General features: G+C 35.1%; 1 protein-coding gene across 6 annotated transcripts in view; it reads left to right on the top strand.

Annotated features, from left to right (window-relative positions):
* Positions 1-25474, top strand: part of LOC142340092 (uncharacterized) — a 50801-nt gene extending 25327 nt beyond the window's left edge. For 4 of the 6 annotated variants that reach the window (XM_075390509.1, XM_075390511.1, XM_075390506.1 and 1 more), the window contains exons 2-5: positions 7506-8905; positions 17390-17775; positions 18294-18457; positions 25042-25474. In XM_075390509.1, the coding sequence (XP_075246624.1) occupies positions 8378-8905; positions 17390-17775; positions 18294-18457; positions 25042-25238 (1275 nt within the window). In that variant the 5' untranslated portion in view covers positions 7506-8377 and the 3' untranslated portion in view covers positions 25239-25474. Of the gene's footprint in view, positions 1-2203; positions 2308-7386; positions 8906-17389; positions 17776-18293; positions 18458-25041 lie in introns of those variants that run through there. The other 2 variants (XM_075390507.1, XM_075390505.1) reach the window with 2 other exon arrangements.
* Positions 25475-26143: the final 669 nt, after the last annotated feature.

Genomic DNA, 26143 nt, shown 5'->3' with positions numbered 1-26143 from the left:
TAAAAATCAACATCCTTTTCAAAAATCTGATTTTGCAATATTCGGAGGAAATTTACGCTAAACAAATTATACACGTCCTTTAGTGATTTTTTTTTAAAAAATGACTAATTTTGAGTAATCAGATTTTATACAACTTAGGATAGATAGAAAAGAACTGTAGATTGTTTCATCATTGACAAAATAGTGAAAAATATGTTTTTTCCTTCTAAATTCTGATCAATTTTTCTGATGCTTCCCTTGGCTCTCAAACTTACGCTCTGGCCTGGCTTTTGGTTGACTAAGCATTTCAATGAGATGGAAAAGTTCGCTAAGATATCTGTCTAATTTCGTTCCAGATGGAAAAAGTAAAAAAAAGTAGATCAGAAAAACAATTTTGAAATATCATTTTTTTCTTGTAAATTTCTGCGCAAAATTATACTCTATATTTTCAACTGGACACTAAATTTTCGAGAGTTTAAATTGTAATCAAAACTAAATATGTTGTTTTGTAAGCGACACTGAAAAACTTGTCACAGAGTGCATGATGAAAGAACAAAAAATGCTTTTGAGCTACTTTCTTTTTAGTCATCTGAAATGATTCTGGCCCTTCTGCTCTTTTTTGTTTGTACCATATTGATCAGCATTTAACTTACAAAAATTGATCCGAGCTGATTGAATAATCAAAATACAGAACCTAGCAGCTAGAGCCATTTATATACAAAATTTCACTAAATGAAAAAAAAATAAAGAAGAGCGAATATTTACTTTTGCTTGTAGAAAAAGAAAGGGAAGAATTTTTTTGATTTAAATTGTGATATTTTCTCAATATGGAAAAGTCACTTCTTGCTTGATTTTTTTTTTAATTTGAAGCAAACTTCTGGCCGTTGAGACAAATGGAAACATAATCTTCAACTCTACTTTATATTATTTATTTTGTTTCGCACGAGCTTTCTTGTAAGTTGCTCTCAAAGAGAAGCAGTTATTGTTAACGTGTGCGTTTTGTCTGCAAAATTTTCGCCTTACCGATTTTTTACTTTATGAGTGACTTTTATACCTTTGACTTTCTGCGTTTTGCGTGATGTAAAGTTCTCTTTCATTCACAATTTCAAGCAGCTGAACTCAATTGGCGGCAATTTAAAACTAAAATTCAAATGATAAATGCGCCAAAATGTGCCATTTTTTCACTTCATATCCTATTAAGGGTATAAATTAACGCTAATGAGGTTTTTTGACGCCCCTAGCGAATTTCTCAATCCATTCCATTCAGGCTCCTCCGCTTCTCCCCGATTGAAGAAGGCAATTGATTAGAGCTCTCACTAGTTGTTCGAGAGCAATTCTTCCCACGTTAGTCGGTTACGTTTTTTCCCGTGTGCTTCAGTATTTTGTTCATTGGTTGAAATTGTTTCTGATTTTGTGTTTTGTCACTTGAAAACCAAATTCAGACAAAAGAAACAATATAAATGAAAAATTTAAATTTAAAATAAAATTTTCCATTACAATATAGCCACAATTTTGAGATTTTGTGAAAAACAGCTAACTTTATTATTTCATTAAACATGATTTTTGTACTATCGATTTTTTCAGTCACGTTTTTCTGCATACTCAATTTTGCTACCCCACTGTCGTTAAGCGTTCATTATTTTTCAAAGTTTTTTCCGACCGAAATTTTAGCTTTTGAGAAACCGTTCTTGTTATTTTCTTATATGATTTTATGCAGCACTTATGTCCTAGTTGAGTCATTGTTTATTTACATAAGAGTAGTTGTCTAGACTAGAAAATCATAAAATAATGCAAGAGCTATAGCAAAGTTGAACTAGATGCGTTAAATGTGTCTGAAAAATGTTGTAAAAGTGACAACTTCTCAAGAATCGAATATAAAATTATGTTTACTTAGATATGAATGCGAAACCTAACGATACTGCCAGTTGGATAACTTTTTCAACAACCAAAAACCGGTTAAATGACTATTAGACACGAGAAAACTTGATGTTCCAGCTTTGTTTTGTTTCTTCAGCTTTGTTTTGTAGATTTTTCTTCAAAATTTCAGCTTTGGTAGAGGAGTGGCTATTCCACAGCGTCTTTTGACGGACATTTTAATTAAGGGTGATAAAAAGAAGACAAATGGTCGATTCCCCCCAAATAGGGTTGTATAAATGACATTTCATATCGTCTACGATTGAAGACCTCCATTTAATTACCTCGTTATCTCATTTACAATGGAAGGAAATTTTTTTGTTGATTTTCACCGCAGTTGATACACAAACAAACAAACAAACAAACATTTTTTGAAATAAAAGATTGATTGAAGTAGCTCTGGTTACATTTCCTGTAAGTATTCAGGGTCATAACAATAACTGCATAATTAACTCTTAATAAAAACGGTTACAACACCTGCTTTTATTTCAATCGTTCGTTATTGATAGTTAGAACAACTTTTCAGGCGTTATGGTCATAGTTCAGTATCACATATTTTCACTCCCACGTTTTTTTTCTGAAAATTTAAATTCAAAATGTGAAAAGGCGGGTGAAAATGCGGAATACTAGGGTCCTATTCATGTTCCCTTCATTATTTTTTAAAAAGAAGACTGCATTTTTCTCTGCGAAATAACTAATACTGATTATGTCATAATAAATTAACAAGATTAAGATGACAAGATTCCTTTGTTCAAGTTTTGTTTTGTTTGTACTTTAAGGTCGTGTACTTAAACTGAATTGTTTTTGAACGAAACGTTTGTTCACATCCTCACCCGCAAACGAAAAATATTTATTCATTTTCTTTACCACAACTAATAGGAAATGTTGACCCTACCCTGATTTTGCCAACGACCTGTAATCTACCGCCCAACTTTATACACCCAGACTTTGTTAAAACCGCTCTCCGCAGAGACGAATCAGAGAAAAGCCTTGAATAAATAAGAGGCAGATTTACTTTAGGGCCACAGTTTTATTTTTCTGGTTGAAATATTGGGGGGTGGGTTAATTCCTATGGGAGGACCGCGGGATAAAAGTGTTTGATTTGATATTTTCGGGTATAAATATTTCACGTGCGCGATGCAAACTTTACTTCTATTTTGGGAAATCTGCGTCCTTTTATTTCACACTTTCGGGGATATCTTTGACTCATAAGCTATCTTTCCCAACATAATGCATATGTTCTTCCTTCAGGCGTTCTACTTCACTTTTCCGCTCCTATAATTACATACTAAACCTTATCAATGCAAAAATTTGCTCTTTTAAAATTGAAAATACCTTCACCTCGTGGCCGAAGTCTGTTTTGACCGAAATGGTGCCCGCAAAGCTGCAGATAAAGAAAATGGCCCAAACTTTACACTTTCATACATTGAGAAAGTAAATTTTCAGTGAGTTCAAATTTGAATTCGCTAAGTATATTAACATTATAAAAACTTAACTTTCTAAAGACCGTGATTAACAAAAACTTTTTGTCTGACTTAAATTGTCAACGTAAAATGTCAATGTTAAATTGTCTCAAACTTTCTTTTTTGTTGCATTCGACTTGGTCAAAATCTGGTCTTTTCTTGATCAAAAATTTCATGCAAACTTTTGACAGTCTCTTATCTACTCGGAACTTGTTTCTACTCAAATTTTCCATTCTCTGGTAATGTTGACAGCAGAAATTTTTCAACACTTGGTGTCGTGAATCTAAAGAATCAAAATATCTTGTTCCTGCAAAAAGTTGTAGGGTAGGTACTTTGGCTTATAGTTTAGAATTGTCCTATAAAGTTTCCGTTATCCAGTGGAGATCATATATTTGAGGCTTGAATTAAATTTTGTCCAGCACTGGTTAACTGGTTTTCACATCCGAAGTTGTGGCGTTCAAGTTTATCTGCAAAGTGTTTTGCAGTCGTTTTTGTTCTTCGTTCCATGACGCAGAGTTTTGTCTTCTTTGTTCCAGAACTAAATTTGATGGTTAGCTGAAACTGGATTGGTACCAGGGTTGGTGCACAGGGGAAACTGGTTTGGTACCATTAACAAGTGATTAATAGTTCATTAGAAGACTTAAATAAGTCAGGAATAGCTGCCCAACTCTGCAAGCACCGCCAACGAGAAGTCAGGGCCCTGGCTTTTCTGAACCTATCACCAGCAAAATAACAGCCTTAACAGCTGCAACGGGAGCTACTGACACGTTCCCATAAAATGCGGTGATAAAATTTCAGATAGGTGGCAGGTTCGTGTACTCAAAATTTTGTTGCAAATTTTTCCAATCGCCCCAATTGTGACAAATTTTGCGCTCTAAAACTAGTTATCAATTACTTTTATGGACAAAAACTGCTTACAGTGTCACAGTCAGTGATTGAAACAACGAATTGAAACGAATTGTTTGTTTCGTTGGCACGATTTCTGGCCTGTAGAATCATGTGGGGGTACCTTGTTCCAAAGAGAAATGAACTAAGTCACCAATAATATCAACGCCAGTTTTCGCAAACGGGAGAAGAGCACAGAGGACATTATTCTGATCAAAGTTTAGAACTTCAAAAGAAACATATTTTTGAAACAAAAAATTGGATATTTTCTTGCAACAGAAGTTAATTTGGGAGCATCGTTTTAGCAACGATGGTGACATATGAAATAAGTTTATTGAATACCAAAATTGTTACTCCAAAAGATTTTGAGCAGTAGGATTTAGATTTTTTAGCATAAAATAATGGCAATAAAATGAGAATGCCCTTTAGATATAGTTTATTACAACTCTTAAATGCTATGAGCGAGAGCGCAAGACAGTCTTCAGTGGTCTGCACCATTAGCAGCAAAACGTACACTGAACCAGCAAATTTTCGTGATTCTGTTGGTGTTTTCGGCAGCCCATGTTTTAAGATTAGAGTTTAAAAAGAGCGTGAAAAACAATGAGAGCAAGGCGAATTCAAATTTGAGAAATTTTTGAAATATTCGTAACCTTTTTCCATGATTTGTGTTTTTGATCTATCGGCGAACAAAAACTGCTAACAAAAAGCCAAATAAGCAGAAATCGAAGAAAGCCTAATATAGTTTTAATTAGACAAAAGTTCTTCATTTTACTAACTGCGGATTAAGTAATCAAATCGCTGGTCTGAGCGTACTCAAAATATTTATTTTTTGAACTGTATCTTAGGTAGGGCAATATTGATATAATCGAGAACTCTAGCTGTAGTTTATTTTAATGCAAAAACGCTGTGGAAAGTAGGGTCATAATTCGTGGGAATAGGTGACGAGTTATTGTGTCAATTGAATCCCTGATTAAATCAAATTTGCCGAACCCTGTCAAATTTACGTCTTGCGGCGTAACGATTGGTTTAGTTTTCCATAGAATAGGCTTTCAACTCTTTCTAATGGAAATGGAATCACTGCTTTCGTGGAGGCTTTGTCCTCACTTCGAAACAAAAATGCTTAGTTTTTATAGGACTGACTGGGCATTTCAACTTTCCGAAATTTGCAACAATTTAATAGATCTTTATATGTTCTGCAAAACGTATTTTAACTGTTCCGAATTTTTTTTTATAATTACAATTCACGGAAAGGTGTGGGATGCTAAAATGTTTGCTTTTCTAACACTGTTGTCAGCAGGTACAATGCTGATTTTAAGAAATAGGGATTACATCGAAAAAACTCAACCCTGACTTAGCAGGATGGTACTTTGGTTATCATCCCTTTTTAACCAAAGCAGACGTAACCGAATTTTTTGTCCGATTGAAGTTGCCAACGTGCGGCCATTCTTTTTTATCGGGTTTGCAATTTGATCAGGGGTTGCATCCGTTCTCGCCATATTTCAAGAAACGTCAACTATTTGTTCTGTTGACAAAATAACGGCTTAAATCATTAAGGTATTTGATGATTCGTCACTATATCATGGTGTCGACACGGAATTTAGTGCCATAGTAATTCATTGCCGAAATATTGGACCTCAATTTTATATCGTCGGCGCAGTACTGTATCAGTGCATCCTAAGGGTATCTTTCAACTCACGATGCGCACTATAAGTCCCATAGAAACTTTTTCGGGAAATAGACTGAGCATTCTTGGTTCTGATTCTCATGATGTTCATAGCAAAATCATGATAAATTGTGAAAATTTTGACATAAATTTGATTTTTTGGGGGTTGCACTGGCTGCTAACTTGGTACAGCAGAGCAACTTGTTTTTGAGCACAATTTGGGGATATCGGTACAAGAGCTCTCGAGCAATAAAGCGCAAAGACTTTAGTGATAATCCGCGATCTTTTTGAGCCAAATTGTGGTAGTTATATTCATATGAGTGCACTTATTTTGTCTGTGTTCGTGGAATTTATAGCAAATTGGTGAAAGTCTTGCAAAGACATGGCTATTTTTACGTCTTTCAGTTTTCTTAATTGAAATTGATGCCTGTCTGGTTTGTTTTCTTAAAAGACCTCAGAATTTTAATAAGTAGTAGATTAGCAATAACTTAAGGTTTTTGTCATCAATAACGGTGGTTATTGTGGCACAAGTAAGGCATTAAAATCAGTTTTTTTCGACGTATTTTTAGTCAATTTTTGCACTGTGAATAGCATTTTCAGACTGTACTTTTTATCATGCTGCAGTCTAATTTCAGACATTTTTCTTGTTCTGAATTTTGTCATGAAAAGTCTAAATTATGACATGATCACAGTACTGGTCAGAGTAAAAATACAGAATTGAAATACTATGTTTCAGTACTTATTTTGTCTGAGAGCCCAGTCCAAGGAGTGCCTAGAAAAGCGCTTTCTCTTAAAAATGAAATTATATTGGAAAATATGAACCTCCTCATTTAATAAAATTGTGTATCTTATTGTAAGAGGTAGCTCGAAAAATCTACCTGCGCGTCGTTGAAAAAAGTCAGATCAGGTTTTTCAATCTTTTCTTAGGGATATTCCATCGTGATCCATTTTTATAACGGCTCCTTTTTTTGCCGGTTTTAATTGCCAGGTCAATATTTGTGATGATCAAACAATAGCCTTTAATATGAAGATTAAGTATTATAGAACAACAGATTCAGTGTTTCTCTAACTTGTTTTTATTACTTTAATTTTTTGAGCATACTTATCCATTTATTTGGAAAACGATGGGTTTTGAAAACGTTACTAATTATCTTGTCTTTCAAGAATCAAGGGTGGCCAATAATCAGAAATATTGGTCAAAAATCAGAAAAAGAGGTGCAACTCCTATGATCAAACAATGGCTCAGTAACTATAAGACTTTGACTCGTTACGGGTCAGATTAAGACTGGTTGCTGATCATTATTTGTGATCAAAAACATATTCACCTTTCTGATCGCTTTCAGTTCTGTGAGCATTATCTACGCACGTTTCGAACCGGAATCCTCTCTACAAATTTTTTGCTTAGATTTTTTGTGAACTGGAGTGACAGTCGGCATTTATTTCTTTCTGTTTTTATAATTATTCTAACCTCGTATATTTTAGATTATTGTGACTAAAGTATGCAACAAAAAATTTCGTTTTTTAGCACTTGTAGTTAATTATATGATCGCAAATCTGCCGATTGATCCATCCTTGGTTTGAACACTCTTCTCTGATTTTAGTGAAGGTGTTCACTTGTGATAAACCACTTCTTTCAAATGATAACACGCTTACTTTGAATCAAATTACCTTTCACACAGAGCAGCGGATATTAGAAACAAAAGATTTCATACTTTTTCCCCAATTTTGATTTATTGTATGACATTTCGGAGAGAGTTCACGTTTCCTTTTTAATAAACAGCCTTCGTATTCTGCATCTCTTTTTATTTTTACACTCTAAAGAAGTATCACGCGTTAAGTAGCATCTTTTCAGCTTTGTTGACCGCGCATTCATTCTCCAATAGTATTGCGTTTATTATTTATAATTAATCGGCGCCTAATTTTATTTGATTCTATTTCATTTCAAGCCTGCATCATTTCACCCCGGAAAACTATTCACCCTAAAATTATTTCCCCTAACTCTACGAAAACGGGGATGCCATTTTATTTATTACCGATTTATCAAAGCGGAAACTTGTTTGCAATTTTTATTTTGTAGATATAGTGAAGCAGTCAAAGATATCTTGCATTGTTTAGAAAGTTGTACATTTCTATCAAAAAAATTTTCCATCGCCAAAATATTCACTTTGTACCATTACTCGTTTCCCTAAAAAAATTGGTGGAAATTATGGTGAAAGCACTCAACCTACAAAGAATTTTAAAATGTGCTCTCTCAGTCATAACTCTTTAAATTCTAGTTAGACGTTTACAATTAGTAAAAAAATAACTGCCTGACGTTTGCACAGTTTAGGATAACAATTTTTCGCCATTAAAAACTGATTGATCCCTTTTATTACCTCGGAACCAAATTATTACCTCTTTGGCCTAATTTCCGTCTGCTATTATTGCAATATTAATTTTGGGTAATATTATTAACCTAAAAAGTGCCCTCAAAATGGTGAGGTCGAGGACCGAAGTTTTTTACGGCACTATTGACTGCTTCGCCATTGCCATGAATCTGCTGAGTTTTATCGCCCTTAAAAAGTTTAGCCGAATGTTCAGCAGCGAATTAATAATTCTTATCGGCTCAATAACCATCCTATCTTTATCTGGTTGCACGTTATTTGTGACCAAAATGTTGAAAAACTTTGACGGTCCGGGAAACTTAGCCAGTTTAGCTTCTCTAGCAGTGCCAATATCCTACAATTTATTTCTGCCAGCTATTTTATCAAAAGGATTCAACCAACTACACCCTGAAGACAAACACCATGTTTCATGCAGTTATTTATACGCTATTGTTTGTTGCTCGCTTGTTGTGTTTTTCGTGATGGTCATTTCACCCATGCCAGGAATGGATTACCATAAATTCCAACAACCCGTTCACGCTCCCCATCCCGGTCTTCATACAAGTGTAGCCACGCCTCTGCTGATGATTTGTGGAGCTGTTCCTCAATTGTTCGCTGCATTCCTCTCATTAATACAGGTACTAGTTTCAAACTGCAATTCTAGACGATGCTTTCCTAGTGTTCAATTGTTGTCGGATAAATTTCATCAAGCCATTATCTTGGTGCTTGACTTCTTGCGTAGGACTGTGTGACAAAGTTAACTCACTATTAGCGCCCTGAAATCCAGAATATGAGCTCTTGCTCGACCCATGAGAGGCCTAGCTCGAGTCATGTGTATGAAAAGACTTCACCTCGACACATGCAGTGACTTCACCCAGGTCGAGGTTATCGTTTGTGCTCGTTTATGACGCAGACCGTTTTTGAACGCACACAGGGGGTATGGTGCGTTCAAACATACACAGGCGAGGAATTTTTTTGAACGAGCAACATAAACGCACCAAGTACTTACGGTCGAGCCAAAGTCTGCCCCATAGACGAGCCAAAAACTGCCCCATAGACGCACCAACTCTGCAACATAGACGAGCCAAAAACTGTCCCATAGACGCACCACTTCTGCAACATAGACGAGCTAGAAACTTTATCATAGGCGAGCTAAAGTCTGCACCATACACTTTTTAAAAATCTTTTTATAGCAGTACTGTCGGAAAATTGTCGCTGCAGCTACATTACGCGTTATTCGACCCTAAGCGAATTTTGCTACCCTACGGGGCGTCACGAACAAAGCTTCCGCGATTGTGAAATCTACTTGCTATTTTTTGTAAGTAGAATTCACGTGGAATCTGCCTTCATTTTGAGCTGGACGTTTTAAAACGTAGCTTAGTAAGTACTTTTAAGAAATTAGAGTAAAAAAATTCACAATGTAAGCAGAGTTTACGAGCATGAAAACTGATCCACTTAGTTGGACAAAACTTAATCTAATAACAAAATTTAATCTCTTTAGTTTGATAAGACTAATTTGATACAAGTAATTCCACATATTTCCCTCATTAAAGAGATTTTTAGTTTTGCTGAACCTTTTTCTAATAGAATACATGTCAGACTATACTTAGTATACCGTTTAAATCAAGCGCAAACAGAAAAGGTCCGATAGTAGAGCTGTCAGATTTTTGCCATTGTGCCCCAACTTCCCCCCCCCCCCGGCTTAGTGTCACTTGCCATACTTTTAAATAAAGATTCGTCCCACGACAAGAGTAAACTTTATTACTGTACATTTGATTGATTTTCCAGCCAAAACTCATTCAATGAAGACTACAGGTTGTTTTTATTGTCACACTTAAGTGCTGCGTCTAGAAAAAAAACAGTTATTGATGTTGGTAAAAAAATAACCCTGTAAATGATCATTCAAAATGATGGAATTCTGTTTAATTTGTCGTTTTTTGTAACATTCATTTATTTTGAAACGTTGACTATGACTTTAATTTTTGTCTGTATCAATTGTTTGTCTCGTTTTTTTGATAAAATCTGTCTTTCCTCATTTTTCACTACATACGACAAAATATCCAAAGACTGAGGGTTAATTGTGGAAGAAATTTATTTAATAACTCATCAGTCATTGAGAAGTGGAGGCTTGACAGATTGAAATAATTGTCGAGAACTTTTTGTGAATATTAAACAAAATTTTTTGATCAATATTTCACTCAATATCGATCTCAGCTCATTTATAGTCAATAAGTGTTTGAAGAAGCTGAAATCGGGGCGCATATTATAGAACTTGACAATTAGCGACTTTAAAAATCTACTAAAACATGGTTATTCAAAAAAGTTGAAACGATGATGAAATTGGTTATTGTAATAGGCAATTTTCTATGCTTTCTGCACCTAACAAGTGGATACTACTAAGTTGGAAAAGCATGCATCAACATTGAGGGATTTAAAAAAATCAATCAATTTATATATTGGATAATTATTTCCATCAAAAATTGAGAAATTGTGAAAGAATCGTTCCGAGGGATATTCAATGAACTGTTATCTTCATAATAGCAGACTAGACAACTGAAAACTTTAATTAAAAATTCAATTGTGGAGTCCGATGACTTAAGTAATAGCTGAGTGATAGTTGTGAAAAAATTTTCGACTCTTAAGAACCTCATCAAACTTAAACTCTTTATTTTTGTTAATTCTAGTAACAATGTCACATCAGAAAGTTGGTGGTAGTTCAATAATGACATGTTTGGTTTTGCTGACTTCCCAATGTTGTTCGTTGCGTTTGTTTGATTGATTCTGAAACATTGAAAAAAATTTTTCCAAAAAACTTTCAATAAACTTTTTATTTTTTCGAACCCATTTCAAATTAATAACAACTATCCAACTCCCAAGGATTGGTAGAAGGGTTTAAGAGCTGAAATTAAAGTAAACTTGAAAATCAATCGCAAAGCGTGTGAAATTTGGTTGCGGAACTTGTGAAATTGAACTAACTTAATTTTCAAAAATCTGCTGAATTAAAAGCTCTAAATATCGAAGGCATGGACATTAATCACATTAAACTTGAATTTGATTTTTTTAAGTGTGGTTTCTGCGCGTGGAATCTGTTGACCTTGATTCTTTAAAAGTACCTACGTTGATAGCATTAAATCACCTTGCAACTTTTCGTAAGTTTTTTTTCAAAAAATTCATTTTGTTGTGAACTCTGATTATTGTTTCTGGCTGATATTTTTCAAAATCCAAAGAAAAAGTTTAAAGTAAGCGTTGTTCACAAGTGGCAATTCGGAATACATGTATACAGGTTGTTTGCGAATTCCAGTTATAAATGAATGCAAGTTTGCTCGCAGGATTTAGAGTGTTAAAAACACAATGTATAATTTAATGGTAGATTGGACTGTGTATGATAGTCAACAAGAAGTCTCGCTTGATTCCGAAACGAAATTACAGATAAGTTAACCGTAGCAATATTTTTTGTGTTTTAGTGAGCTTTTGCAAAAATGACAACTGTTTCTCATCTCGAACCTCAAAAAAAGGTTAAAAAAGCACCAATTAATCGAGTTTTCTGAGGAACCAAACATTTCTGAGTAATATCCAATAAAGAAGTAATTCTAAGCATATTGCTTTGATGCCTACCAAAACCACTTAATATCAAAATTTTGAGATTGCAGATTTTCTTTTTGCTTCATCAATTCAATGAATCATCGAACCTTAAGTGAAATTTCAGAAATTTTTATCTCTTCAAACGTGTTTCTATCGTATCAACCTAACGCAAAAACGGCAACTGTTTCATATTTGTTTCTTATCAAGTTTGCAAACAAAGGATTTGGCTGTTCCGAGAAATCGAAAATGTTTGAGCACTCTTCAATTAAAAAGCGATAATTATTTACGCCAAAAATATAAACAAAAGAATGTTCCTTTGATGCCAGCCAAACCGAATTAAATCTTAGTTTTTTTAAATTGTTTTTGATGATAGAGATTTTGCTTCACAGCTCATCTGGTATTTTTTTATAGCTCTTCAATTATACTCTTTAATACTTTTAACCATTTTGAGGTAACTCTTACGGTCTCCCGAATCACATTTAACTGTGTTTGATGATGTTTTTTCACGTGAAATGTATCGTTTTAAAGAACAGCAATTTTGATTTTAGTTTTTCTATAAGATCAAATAATTTCTATACTTGAGAGAAGAGTACACCAACCTAAATACATGAACAAGAAAGCAGCTGCTAGATAATTAGCTGTGAGTTGTATTCAGTGAAGTGATCTAAGAACGCTTTGTTTGCACCATCAAGACTTTGATTCACCAACACTCCATTGCTTTTTTACAGAAGCAAACTGATTTTGTTCTTGAGGATTATGCTCGCAGATAAAATATACAACTAGACGAAATCTTTCTAGCTGTTTGCTGAGAAACGGCTATTGAAATGCTTTTTAAAAAGAACAAACGAATGCAACTAGTCTGCGAGGAAGTAAAAATTATGTAAACCAAAACATAGCGCTAAAGTAAAATAATATTGACAGAAAACATGAATTGGAATTAGATCTCGAATGTTGGGAAAATTTCAAACCTAACTACTTGATTGATTTGAATACAAGCCTCTTTTTTGGTTGTTTTTTGAAAAGCCAACAAAATTATGATGGGAAAAACATACTGAGAATTTTTAAAGTTCTAAAAAGTTATTAAAATTTTTTTAGAGATGTCAAATTGTCAGTTTGATTTTGCAGACTACAGGTTTTGAAACACTTCACGATCAAGTAATAATGCTGACATGAAAGGCGAGCATACTAGCAGTTTTTATTTCAGTTTTTTTACGAATATGTTCAGAGAAAACAACTCATTTTTGATTTGCTCCCCATAAAAAAAAACTTGAAAAATTTAAAAAGCGAAGAAAACTTACCTTGTAACTAACATCAGTCAAAAAACATTTTGATAGAAATTCGGAGCTAAGCTCATAAGTCAAAAGCACTTCCGAGAATAGAAGTGGAGAAAGTGATTCACTGTTCAAAGTCGAGTATCTTTGGTATTCGACGTTGTCCGCAGCCACTGCCGTTTGGTCTTAAAATTTTTGGCCGCTGAAACTTCTTTAAAAATATCAAGATTGAAAAGAAAAGTATTTTGTTCCATAATGAATATTACAACCGAAAATCAGAAAATAAACAGTAGATGCCGATTGTTCTGCGTGCGTTCAAATGCATTAAAGCGTTCCCACAGCAGTCCTCTTTGTTTATTTAGATACTGTACACTGAATCGCTCGTTTTTGTCTTACTTAATCCTAATTTTTGTTAGTGTGCTTACCAAACTGTTATTGAGCAACCTCTATTTAAATGCATGCTAACTAGAGTAAATGAAAAAACATAGCAGGACAAGTCCTGAAATACAACTCAAAGAATTGAATGAAAATTTCAAAAGTACTCTCCCTGACCAGCAGATCAATTGAACAAAGCCAGCCAAAACACAAACAAAATCATCTCAAAAATTGAGAAACTGAAACAATCAAACAAGCTAAACAAAAATAACCTCATTACTAAAACTATTGAAGCTTTTTTCCCTTAGGCAGAAATTCATCCCTTTGAAAATACATATTTCAAAAATATGTTCAAGATCATTTTTTGTTTTTGAAATCGGTCTAGTATCATATCTGCATGACCTGAAAAAATTCACTGGCCCTTGAATATCGATTAACTCAAAAATGACCGAAAAATATAAAAAATGAAATCAATTGCAAAATTTAAAAATTTTGCTGAAAATTGGAGATATTAATATCTTCAGCATCATTTCTGTGTCTCTAGAGGCTATTCATTAACCCAATTCCGAACATTAATAAATTCATTGGCTCAAAGATCGATAGGCAATAATTTTTAGAAAAAATCTCAAATTTCAAAAAATAGAAATTTGTTCTATTAAAATGTTGAAAACGATTCAGTTGCCCCCTAGCAGCTATCTAATAACATATTATCACAACTTGGATGAGGCTAGCTGGCTACTGGGGCAAGAAAAACTGAATATGAGACAAATGCTTTGAAAAAACTTTAAAAAAATTGCAAATTTTATCAAACAATTTCTAAATTTCGAAAAGCTAAATTGTTGATAACAAATCCACTGAAGCCAACAACCATGCAATAACTTGTCATCAGACTGTGGATTAGGCTTTCTGGCACTTGAGAATGGACAAATATCAAAAAATGTCAAAAATTTTAGGAATCCTTGAAAAAATTGCAGTTTTTGTATAAAAAATGCCAAAATTCGCGACAATAAAATGTTGAAAACCAATCCATTATTACTACAAATCATGCAGTGCTCTATTTTCAAACCGAAAAGGACATTTACTGGCCCCTGAAGCTGGGAAAACTCACAAAATGACAAAAATTTTCAACAAACTTGAAAAAAATTGCAAAAATTAATATCATTTTGCATGGTTGTATTAGTAGTACCAACACATATAGCTTATAAAATGGTCCTAACAAGTTATTTTGTCTCGCAGAAAGCCTTCATCATTTTTCAAAAACTTCAACGTGAGACTAAAATTAAAGAAAAATGAAAAAAACACAAAAAACATGAAAAATAGCAACAATTTGAGCCCAAAAACTCCTAAAAATGACCTTTTAACCTTTAATTAAGGCCATCCCAGCAGCTGCACCACTCTAAGCACTTGAAGGACCACTGAAGTTCACTTTGGTCCTCTAATGAAACTTAATGCCCGCTGGGCTTTACCTGTTTATCCCGTTTTGAAAGATCAAAGTCATTGAAAAATGTGTGAACACATCTTAATAAAAACACACAGCGCCCCAATACAATTCAAATTCTTTGAATTGTAAAAAAACAGTTCTATAGAATTGAAAATTGTTGCGGGCAAAATATTGAAGTAGGGGATGGGTCAATAAAACGCAAAAAATCTGGAAGACGAAACAAAATAAACAGCGAAACAACTCTCTAGGAAAATTGTTTCCGATTTTGGAAAGTAAACAAGGAGGCTCGTTAATGTGCGTTCCCACATGAAGTTCAGACCCCCAGCTGATCAACATTTTTGACTTAATTGTCAATCAAATGAAGAGATAACTAAAAATAGATGTTTGAGTTTTTAAAACTCGTTTCACACCTCAACTACTAATTGAAATACATAATACCATGCCTCATTACAGTGCTCACAAGAACAACCAAAAAAAGAAAACGAGAAAACAAACGAACAAAACAAGCAAAACTAAAAATAATTAACGGCAAAAACTCAATATCTAAATGTAAAAGCACGTAGTAAAGAACGTCAAAATGCAATCAGATAGAACTTTAACTGCACAAACTTTCTTTCACCTGAACAATGCAGCAGATGGGAAATTTCCTTAATGAGACTAGGTAACAAGTAGACAGATAAAACAATTAGGCGAAATTCAAAAATCTCTCAACATTTTCAAACCAAATAATTTCAAACGTCTTTTAACAAAACTATTCTGGATAAATTATATAAAAAGTCATTACGAAAATGATAGGACCTGTTTTTCGTAAGAATAAGCCATAGAAAAGGACTAAGATTGCAGAAAAGTTCAAGAAATTACCAACAATCTGCGAAAACACAAATTAATTTGCGAAAACACAAAATAATGAAGCCATTTAAACATTACCTTTTATCTAAATTTTTTTATTTCAAATTGTTAACTGTACTAATTGAGCTTAAGTTATACTGAACGATTATATTAAATCACTTGGTATTCATTTTAAAGTAATTGGGCTGGAAAGTAATTGAGCCTGTTATTACGCGAATGTGATAAAAGAAGGGAAAAACACAAATATTGACAACTCAGAAAAGATTTATGAAAACGCATATTGCCCCACAAACAAAACATCAGTGACGACAAATTATCAATAGAAAGTTTACTTTTTGAATTACAAGGAGTTGGATGGGACCTCTCGATGATGAGAATAAGTTACATGTTGCCGAAAAGAACAACAAAAACTATAGAAAAAACTATGCAAATAACAAATAAAAGGAAGAAAAAAATTGAAAACGAATAACACCATAAACTTTAAGATTATTCGCTATGAACTGACTGCAAAGAATAAATTCAATCCTCCATTGGGGGCATATGAGACTTTTCAGCATTTTACGACAACATAAAGAATAAAAAAACAGCAAGTTTTTAAAAAATGAGACTTAAGTGTCGAAACCATTAAAAAAATGAAGTTTTCAGTACAAATATTTCTATTTTCAATTTATTTTTTAACAACATTAGGATTCTCCTTGCTTTAATTATAAATTTTGACTTCAAAAAATCAACAAATATTTTATAACCACGAAATCTTTGAGGAAACCCGTAGCATCAACGACATTAAATTTAATAGATTTCAACAAGGTTAATAGCTTTGGACAAAATTACGCCTAAAATCTGTTAGTTTTTATTTAGTTTTAAAAGTTTGGCTAAGTTCTCTTCAAATTTTTCCGATTTTTCTCACCAAAAAATGAGCAGACGTTGCTAGTTATCTAAATCAGTCGAAATAGAACTATTTAAGGAAAAATTAGATCAAAACATGGAGTGAATTGCAATGGATTGCTGCCAAAACTTCTGGGTTGCCATCGAAAACGCGGTAACTTGTCTTAAATCGTCCGAACGGCTATTGTTTTTGATCACTTTAATAGAACTGAATTGAAATGCTGCCTAAAATTGTTCAAAAAATTTTTTTCAAGTACATCTTTTATATCTTTTTTTAATTAAAATTATGGACACAAACAAGCTGTAAATGGTGCCACATATGTTAACTTTGGCTGCCCTCAAAAAAGTCAAAAAATGTTTGAAAAGTAAAAAGTGGGGCTAGCATAAAGTTCTCAAGTTTTTTTCCAAAATGTGTGAATAATCATGACCTCCCGATAAATTGTTCGATATGGTCTTATATATGGTATGGTTTTAAAACCATACCGATACGGTTTTATTTGCGCTTGGTTTTCTATATATGGTTTTATATATGGAGTTGATATGGTTTTGTTTATGCTTGAAGGTTGCAGGACAACGCATAAACATATCAAAAAACATTAAAACTACATATTGGGCAGATTAGAAGCGCTGTTTAAACATGCGACAGCTATCTTGTAATAGATTTACAACAATCTTGCAAAGTAATCATCGGTTTTGAACAGGCGTAGTGTTTGCTTCAGGTCAACCGAATCAGCGGCTCTATGAGTTGTTGCAGACGAAACACAGCCATAAAACACTCGACATTCGAAGACGAACTGGTGAAGAAATACCTCCGGAGGTGGGGTCTGGCCTCAATCTGTCTAGTCCTACCATCAGCAATAATAAGTGTTCTCGGATTCATTCTTTGGAAGTTTGGCCAAAAACTACCAGACACTGTCGGGTTTTGCCACGCGTTGTGCGATAGTTTGCTCTTTTTGACTCAACCTACAGCACTGCTTGTTTTGTGGCTGACGTACAAACTTCATGAGCTGAATACTCGTCTGGATAAGAAGTTATACGAGCGGAGTTTAGCCAAACAGACTAACGAGGGAGGTGTAACATCCAGTGCTGGATATATTTTACCTGGGTACAGTTGAAAGCTTTCATTTGGTAGACTAATTGAGCGAAAACCCTGGTCAGACTAAAAATTTTAGCAAACCATCAGGCCAGACAGTATTATAGAGCAAACTTGAGCCTATGTCTACAATATTTGTGGTTCTTATCAGCCCCAGCCTCTATCCAAAATTGAGATAATGCTAAACCCGTCGGCAAAATCTTTTTGAGACTACTAAAATATTATAACCAAATGTTAAACACGCAGAAATTACAATTATTATTATACTTGCAACAAAAAATACCATTTACAATTCATTTAAGCATTTATTTGACCAGGAAATATCATTATTAAACTAATGAAAATTAATGAACAAATTTGTTACGTTCTTCCTAAAAGTATGAATATCTATTGAAAGCTCCTTAGCTGTTATTTGATACTGGGATACTAAGCGCACGTTGAGAGACCAAATAAATAATAATAATAGTAATATTATATCTGAAATGCAAAACATGTGTTCGGCGCAAATGAAAGTTTTGTCCATTGAATAGTCCGGTGGTTACCGAGGTAGTGAGCCATGCACAACAACCTCAAATTAGTCAGCAGAACTCATTGGAACAGACACAGTTCCTTCTTCAGCAACCAAACATTCAACCAATTGTGCAGTCCTATTCCAATGGAATCATACCCCCTGCAACTAATGGAATGATACCCGGTACAAACATTTCACTCTTTTTCTTCCATAATTATTGCTGCCAGACTAAGATGATAGACGGAGAGATACAAAAGTGGTATCAGTGAAAATAAAAACAGAATCAGTCAGTGATAGTTTGGTTTAAAGAAAAATTATATTAGCAGACGGTTTGCATCATTCTCTCGAAATTAATTTAAAAAATTGGCTTCGTCTCGGAGTTTTTAAACTTTCCGCGTGTGATCTACGGTTACGGAAATGCGATCTATGGTCACCTAAAGCAGTAGAAACATAACAGAGGCAAAACTTTTAACGAGAGCAAAAATTTATTGAATAGGCTCCTGCATCAAAAAACTTTAAGCATTTACTCCTTTTATTATTTTAGTCAATTTTTAGTCAACATGAAGTATCTGAGAACTTTAATATCAAGCTGTTTTTGTTAATGGTAGAACAAAATTCCCCTTGATTTTGTGATTTTTGCTTTTTATGGCGTCTTCATCTCATCACGCCCTCCTTTGCCTCTAATGACTAAATATCAATTATTCAAAAGAGAGCAAATTTCTATCTCAACAATGTACGCTACAGATAAAAAATCACAAATGAATACAAAACGAGTCAATAATTTTAGATTCGTTTCTTTTTTCAATATTTATTTTTCAATAGCCGCGAAGCGATAGCTGAGGCTATTATTGGCCTTCTCTTGGCTTTTTTTTATTTATTTTGTCGTCAAGATTTTTGTTACGACCATATGACGTCACAACCACTTCAAATCTGCTTTTTGCTCATTCGTTCAAGCAATTTCAACTGAATTGCGTGCGTGATGCCATTTTTCACTCTTAGTGGAGCTAGTTTTTTGTTCATTCGCGTGATTAAATGTTTGATCACACGTGACTTACCTCACTCTTAAAAATGACTTCCTTGTGATGGTTTCAAAGAAACATTAAGAAACTTAGAAGTTTTCTTTATTAAAGTTTCAAAGAACGAAAGAAGAACTTACCTGACAAACTTTATTGCTAAGTAATGGTGTAAAACTAAACTCAATTCTAATTTTGTTTTTGCGCTATCATTATCTTGTTGAATTATCAATCATATGTCAGAAGTAAATTCTCCCACCAACAGAAACCTGATTATAACATCCACCGACCTCCAACTAATGAACTCGATTGTACCCAAGCCATATATGATTCTCAAGAAATGTTGATGAAGAAAAAAATCATCACTTCCAGGATTCAGAGATAAGATCTATTGACATGCCAGTCAAGTAAAAGTTTTTTAGCTAATCTAAGTTTTTTCTGTATATTTTTGCATAGATAACTACTATAAATACAAGCTAATTTTTGGTATACTTTCAGTTCAAATATTAATTTAAAATTCAACTTATTGAATTCTTTGACCTGTGTTATCGACCACAACAATGGAGTCCGGACCAGCTATAGAGCGACAAATTTTGGATCTACAGAATGCATAATCAGCTACAGCGTGGATTATGTCTTTTGTGGCGAAATGTCGCGCAGAGAAGAAAGAGGACAAGGTCAACACCGATGGTACTGTACAGGACCTACAGGTAACCAATCTCTTCCTTAGTATGTGCGGGCAAGATGCAATTTTTATACTTAGGAGCCTAATGAGTCCTTGGAATTTGATAGACACTCCTTATAAAGACATCAGATTGGCGATTCAAAATTATATTTCTCCTAAAGATAGAGTAGTAACGGCAGAAAGGGCTAAATTTCTGTCCGTTATACAAGGTGTAGGGGAGTCAGACGATGACTTCCTAGCACGTCTTAGAGAAGAAGCACGCTATTGTGACTTCGAAAAATTGAAAACAGCGGCCAAACCCGAAGAGGAGTTGGTAAAAATAACGTTTATCTCAGGTTTGAGGCACCCTGAAGCAAAACTTAGACTACTAGACGGTATTAAAGCAAAACCAGCAATGTCGGTTACTTAAATGACCGAGAGCTTACAGTTCAGAAGTCAAGCAGTGGCTTTTGCAAGTTCTTCATCAGGTAATAAGCCCTTTACTGTGAAAGAAGAAGTTGGGTTCAAGTTCAAAAAGACCTTTCAAAAACCAAATGAAAAAATTGCGGCTAATAAAAGCAACAACATGTGCACTGGGTGTGGAGGTAAGCCACACTCTAGCAGACCCTGTCCAGCGCTAAGAAAAAAATGCAATACCTGTGAAAAGGTGGGACACTTCTCAAAAATGTTTAGAAGCAATCCCCAAACAAATTCAGGTAAATACAATAAACGGAATAACTTTTGCTAAGAAGAAAACGTTTCTTCAGAGCAAGCATCTCCAGCATCGGAGAAGGGAATGTTTTATACTAAAGAACAAATCTTTAGCATGTCTATGACATGGGAATATATCTCAATAAAATTACGGGTAGACAGAGGTGCAGATAGCACAGTGATATCCTCAAAAAATGGACTGAGCTTGGTAAACCTCAGTTGGATGGTAAGATAAGACATCTCGAAGCTTATGATGGTCAACAATTAACGCTTCTGGGATCACTTAACTGTGACGTTGAGTGCAACGGAAGCAGGCTCACGCAAAAACAACTAGCAGTTGTGCAGTCTGATAAAGATTTTGGACTACTTGGTAGAGACCTTCTACACAAGCACGGTGTGAACAACATCACAGCCGAGCACCTACCTGCTGTGAAGGGTTACAAAGCTCACGTGAAGCTGATACCAAGAACACAGCCAATTTTCTGCAAAGCCAGAAAAATACCTCTACCTCTTCGAGACAAGGTCACATAGAAGCTGGAACAAATGGTCAGACAAGGCATCCTTGAACCGGTACAGCCAGGAGGAGTCACTAATGCATCTGCAGTAGTGTGGCAGGGAAAGAAGAGTGGAGAACCGAGACTTTGCGTGGGTTTGAAGGTGCACATCAGTTGCAAGGTCACTGGTGAGGACTACCCAACTCCAGACATGGAGACGATCTTCCACAACCTACATGGGGCCTCATATGTTGGCAAAATTGACCTCTCAGATGCCTAATACCAAATTGAACTTGACGAAGAAGCAAAAGAAATGAGCACAATCAACACATCTCAGGGACTGTTCAAGATGTGCCGACTACCTCAGTGATTGAAAAACTCTTCAATCTTCCAGAATTGCATCGAATCAACACTCAAAGGAATCAAAGGTGTTGTGATCTTTCAAGACGATGTATTGGTGTATGGAACTACCAAGGAGCAGTTTGACAAGAGAATGCTTGCAGTCAAGTGTCGACTACGTGAGAAAAATTTTACTAATAATGAGAAAAACCTAACTCAAAACCAGTCGATAGCGTTAGCTTTTTGGGATACTCCATTTCAAAAAAGGGAATAGCACCAGATCCCAAACATGTTGAAAAAATAAAAAATGTAAAAGCACCAACTAACAACAAACAACTCGAATCGTTTGTTGGGCTGGCTAATTTGTACGGAAGAATGATTCCTGATTTTGCAACAAAAATGCTACCCTTAAATAAAATGAGAAGTAGCGATTTCTCATGGGGCAAAATGCAACAAAAAGCCTTTGAAGACATAAAAAATGAATTATGTGCTAACCCACTAGTACAGCCATATAGTCTACAAAAAGAAGCAACAGTTACTACTAACGCCTCTGAAAAGGCCATTGGCGGGGATCTTTCGCAAGAAGGACATCTAGTCATATATGTATCGAGAAAATTGACTCCAGCTGAGCAAAAGTACTCGAACATAGAGCGGGAACCACTGGAAATTGTGTTTGTGGTCACAAGACTTAAGCAATTCCTTCTTGGAAGACGATTTACCCTACAGACTGACCACAAACCACTCAAATATCTCTTTGCACCAGACGAGGAGATCCCTAAGACAGCCTCAGCGAGAATCACAAGATGGGCAATAGCTCAAATGGGTTTCGACTATGAGTTGAAGTACACACCACGAGAGCAGATACCCCATGCAGATGCTTTGAGCAGAATGGATTTCGACGAAGACGAATCGAACAACGATCGAGTGTGCTTCGCAATCAATAACATCCACTTCGCCCAGAGTGATTTAGTGGCCAAAGCAGAAATCAAAACTGAACTTGGAACAAACAGACTCTTCCAGGACATAATGAAACAAATCAAAAGCAGCAATTGGAAACAATGTTCAGAAGCGGAAAAAGGATTCGAACAACAGAAAGATGCACTTACTTTACATAATGGAATCATCTTCAGAGGTGTTGTTCCTTTCATTCCACCCAAACTACGACACTTGGTTTTCGCAAAAGCGCATGAGACATATCCCGGGAAGAATGCAACTGAGGCATCAGTCAGATTGATAGTATGGTTGCCTGGCATTACCCAAGACGTTCAACACTTTGTCATTAAATGTAAGAATTGTCAAATTAACAGGCCTAGCCTGAGAAAAACAGTCTCTACGTGGCCAGAATCCGACGTTTGGGAACGGCTCCACATGAACTGGGGTTATGTTAAGGACCAAGGCAGTATCTTAGTGATTGTTGATTCGAGTTCTGGTTGGATAGAAGCTTTCCCCGCGGGAAATAGAGCATCAGAAACAGTTAAAATATATCTTAGTCAAATCTTTGCAAGGTTCGGAATACCAAAAACTTTAGTATCTGATAATGGTCCTGAATATGTAAGTGGTGACCTTAAACAGTGATGTGAATCACTGGGAATTAAGAAAATGGAATCACTCGTCTATCATCCAAGAGCTAATGGACTAGCTGAAAGAGCAGTTCAGACAGCGAAGCGGGCACTTCAAGCGTGGATTCCCAACCTTAATGTGTCATTTGGAGCATTCCTGCAAAGGGCACTGATGACACATCGCAATACTTCAAAGACGAGGGGCAAAACTCAAGTTGAAATCTTGTTGCGACGCAGAGTGAGACTACCAGCAATAGCAGATTTCGACTTGTGCGAACCCATTCTATTCAAGGCCGACGAAAAGACAAAGACAGTTCCTGCTACCTTCATCATCAGGAAAGGCTTGAACACATCTTTCAAACAGCCCGAAAACTCAGCTCGGAATATTCTAGTGAGTGACAACCAAATTGCGAGATTGGACGAGGACAATGTGAAAACTGAAACAGCAGTGGAGGAGACCATTTCTCAATCAGAACAACAACTTCAGAACACAGATGTGGGACTTTCACTTCAAGATGAAGCTTCTGCAGCCACATCATCTGCAGAGCACCAACAACCCGAAACCTCAGAGCCTACACGAACATCAACAAGAAACAGAAAACAACCGGACAGATTTGGAGAACCTATGACCACAAACTTGCTTAAAAAAGGACGGAGGATGTGATGGTTTCAAAGAAACATCAAGAAACTTAGAAGTTTTCTTTATTAAAGTTTCAAAAAACGAAAGAAGAACTTACCTGACGAACTTTATGTCTGTGACGATAAGTAATAGCCACAAAATAAACTCAATTCTAATTTTGTATTGGCGCTATTATTATCTTGTTGAGCTATCAATCATATGTCAGAAGTAAATTCTCCCACCAACAGAAACCTGATTCTAACATCCACCGACCTCCAACTAATGAACTCGATTGTACCCGAGCCATATATGATTCTCATGATATGTTGATGAAAATAGAAAATCACTTCCGGGATTAGGAGTTAAGGTCTATTCACATGCCAATCATGTAAAATATTTTTTAGCTAATCTAAATTTTCTCTGTATATTTTTGCAGAGATAACTACTATAAATACAAGCTAATTTTTGCATATTTTCAGTGCAAAATTTAATTTATAATTCAACTTATTGAATTCTTTGAGCCCTGTTATCGACCACGATATTCCTCACTCTGAAATTGACTTTTCTTTACTATAATTCAAAGAAATAAGGTCAAGTGAGTGTATATCACACTAATTGAAGAGTATTTAAGAGCAGCTATTAGAAACAGCAATAAGTTATACAGATTCTTAATCAAAATTTAACATCTCAGCTCTTAATAAAAAGAATAAGTTTCTTTTTTAGTCTGTCTTTGTTTACCTTCTTTTGAGACTACAGATCTATGAAGCTATTGCGGCTATTTTCTGGCAATTTGCCAGCTATGTTTTTAAATTTCTGTTTCCTCTATTTTTGTCCTGATATTGCTGGCTCAATCTTATTTAGATATTTGCAATTTGACTTTCAAAGTGATTCTTAACCTCATATTCCAACAACAGAGAATATCTGTACAGAGACGGAAAATTGTTGCCTGTTTGTCATGTCAATTGTAATAATTCCCAATTATTCTTTTTTTGCTTATTTCAAACTGAAAGCCCAATACTGAGAGAGACCATAAGATGAATTTCCGCTGTGTCTTTGTCAATTCGTACATTGTTCGAAATTTTTATCTTAAATATTGCTGCTTTGGTTTCTTTTTTAAAAGTCATTTATTAGTTTTTAAACTTTTTCTTGGTTTGAAAGGCTTCAACTTTTAATCAAAAGGAAAGCAGTAGACAGTAGGATACGGATAAGCGCAAAAACCTAAGTTTCAGCGCATTACTATGTAATTTTCGCGCTGAAGTTTGCAATTGTTTTTCCGATTTGGTATCTTTTCTCAACCAAGTGGTTATTTATATCGATTTGTTAAGGGAGCTAGCTGGCTCGTCGTGAAACAATTCAATTTTATTACAGTGCACAGAAGTCTGGACCAAGTGGCTGCCACAAGCAGGAACTCAGTTGCAATTGGCGAGTTCGATTCCAGTCCCAAAAAGCTGATTAACAAAGCAGATATCCTCCACCACCAACATCAACAGCTGCTCAAGAGCCACTCCTTTTCAGCTAACTCGTCACCCTCCGCCTCCGTGTCCTACATTCAGAGCGAAGTCTGATATACGATTTACACTTTACAGAGCTCAAAATTTACCAAGACAAAAGTAATTGAAAAGGAACATTACACCAAAGACGGCAAATAGTACGCAAAATATAATAATATGCAGATATCCTTGAATTCATATTAAGATATCCTTGACACATTACGTAGACTGTACAAGCTGTTGCTGGATAGTTGAGTTATTGGACACTTTTTCTCCAGTATATTCTGTAAATTAAATTTATTAGACTACTGCTTTTTAGCTTATCGAGTTGTTAATAGATTCACTTGGCGTTCGGCCTCACTTCAATTCATTTTAACTCGATACGTTAAAAAGCAGTAGCCTAATAGCAATTGATGCCAGGAACTAGAATCATTTCGTTCAAGTTCTCAGGAAATGTGAAGATACTGTACTTAGCTGCCAGAGGGACTTAAAGAGCCAAGGGTAAAATTACCGAGCCCCGATGATAATGTGACTCAACTATTTTTATTTGTTTCTATAATGCTAACGACAGTAGTGGTTCAGCAAGCCAATAGGAAACCAAGTAAAAAATACAAAATGAGGTCAGTCAAGTCAAAAGCTTTTGCGATCGAATTATTTTAAGTTGTCCGAGGCTGTCGTTTACGCGCTTGGCCACTGAAAATCACAACCAATGAATGACTTAAAAACGACAGCTTGTTCTTCGATGGACACATCTGAGGAATGGCTAAATGACAATCTACCCAATGCCATTACACCCAATGCCAAAATACCCAATGCCATTATACCCAATGCCAAAATACCCATTGCCACTATACCCAATGCCATTATACCCAATGCCATTATAACCAATGTACTTTGATATTTTCGTTCCATAATCCGAGTACTAATTAGCAGAAAATAGCTCTTATGATTTAACAAGCGGATAATTTAATCCCATGTTC

Source organism: Convolutriloba macropyga, chromosome 5 (assembly GCF_964194025.1).
Source record: "Convolutriloba macropyga chromosome 5, txConMacr16.3, whole genome shotgun sequence".
Lineage (NCBI taxonomy): Eukaryota > Metazoa > Xenacoelomorpha > Acoela > Convolutidae > Convolutriloba > Convolutriloba macropyga.
The sequence above is the reverse complement of the archived record's forward strand: the minus strand, read 5'-3'. Positions and strand labels throughout refer to the sequence as shown.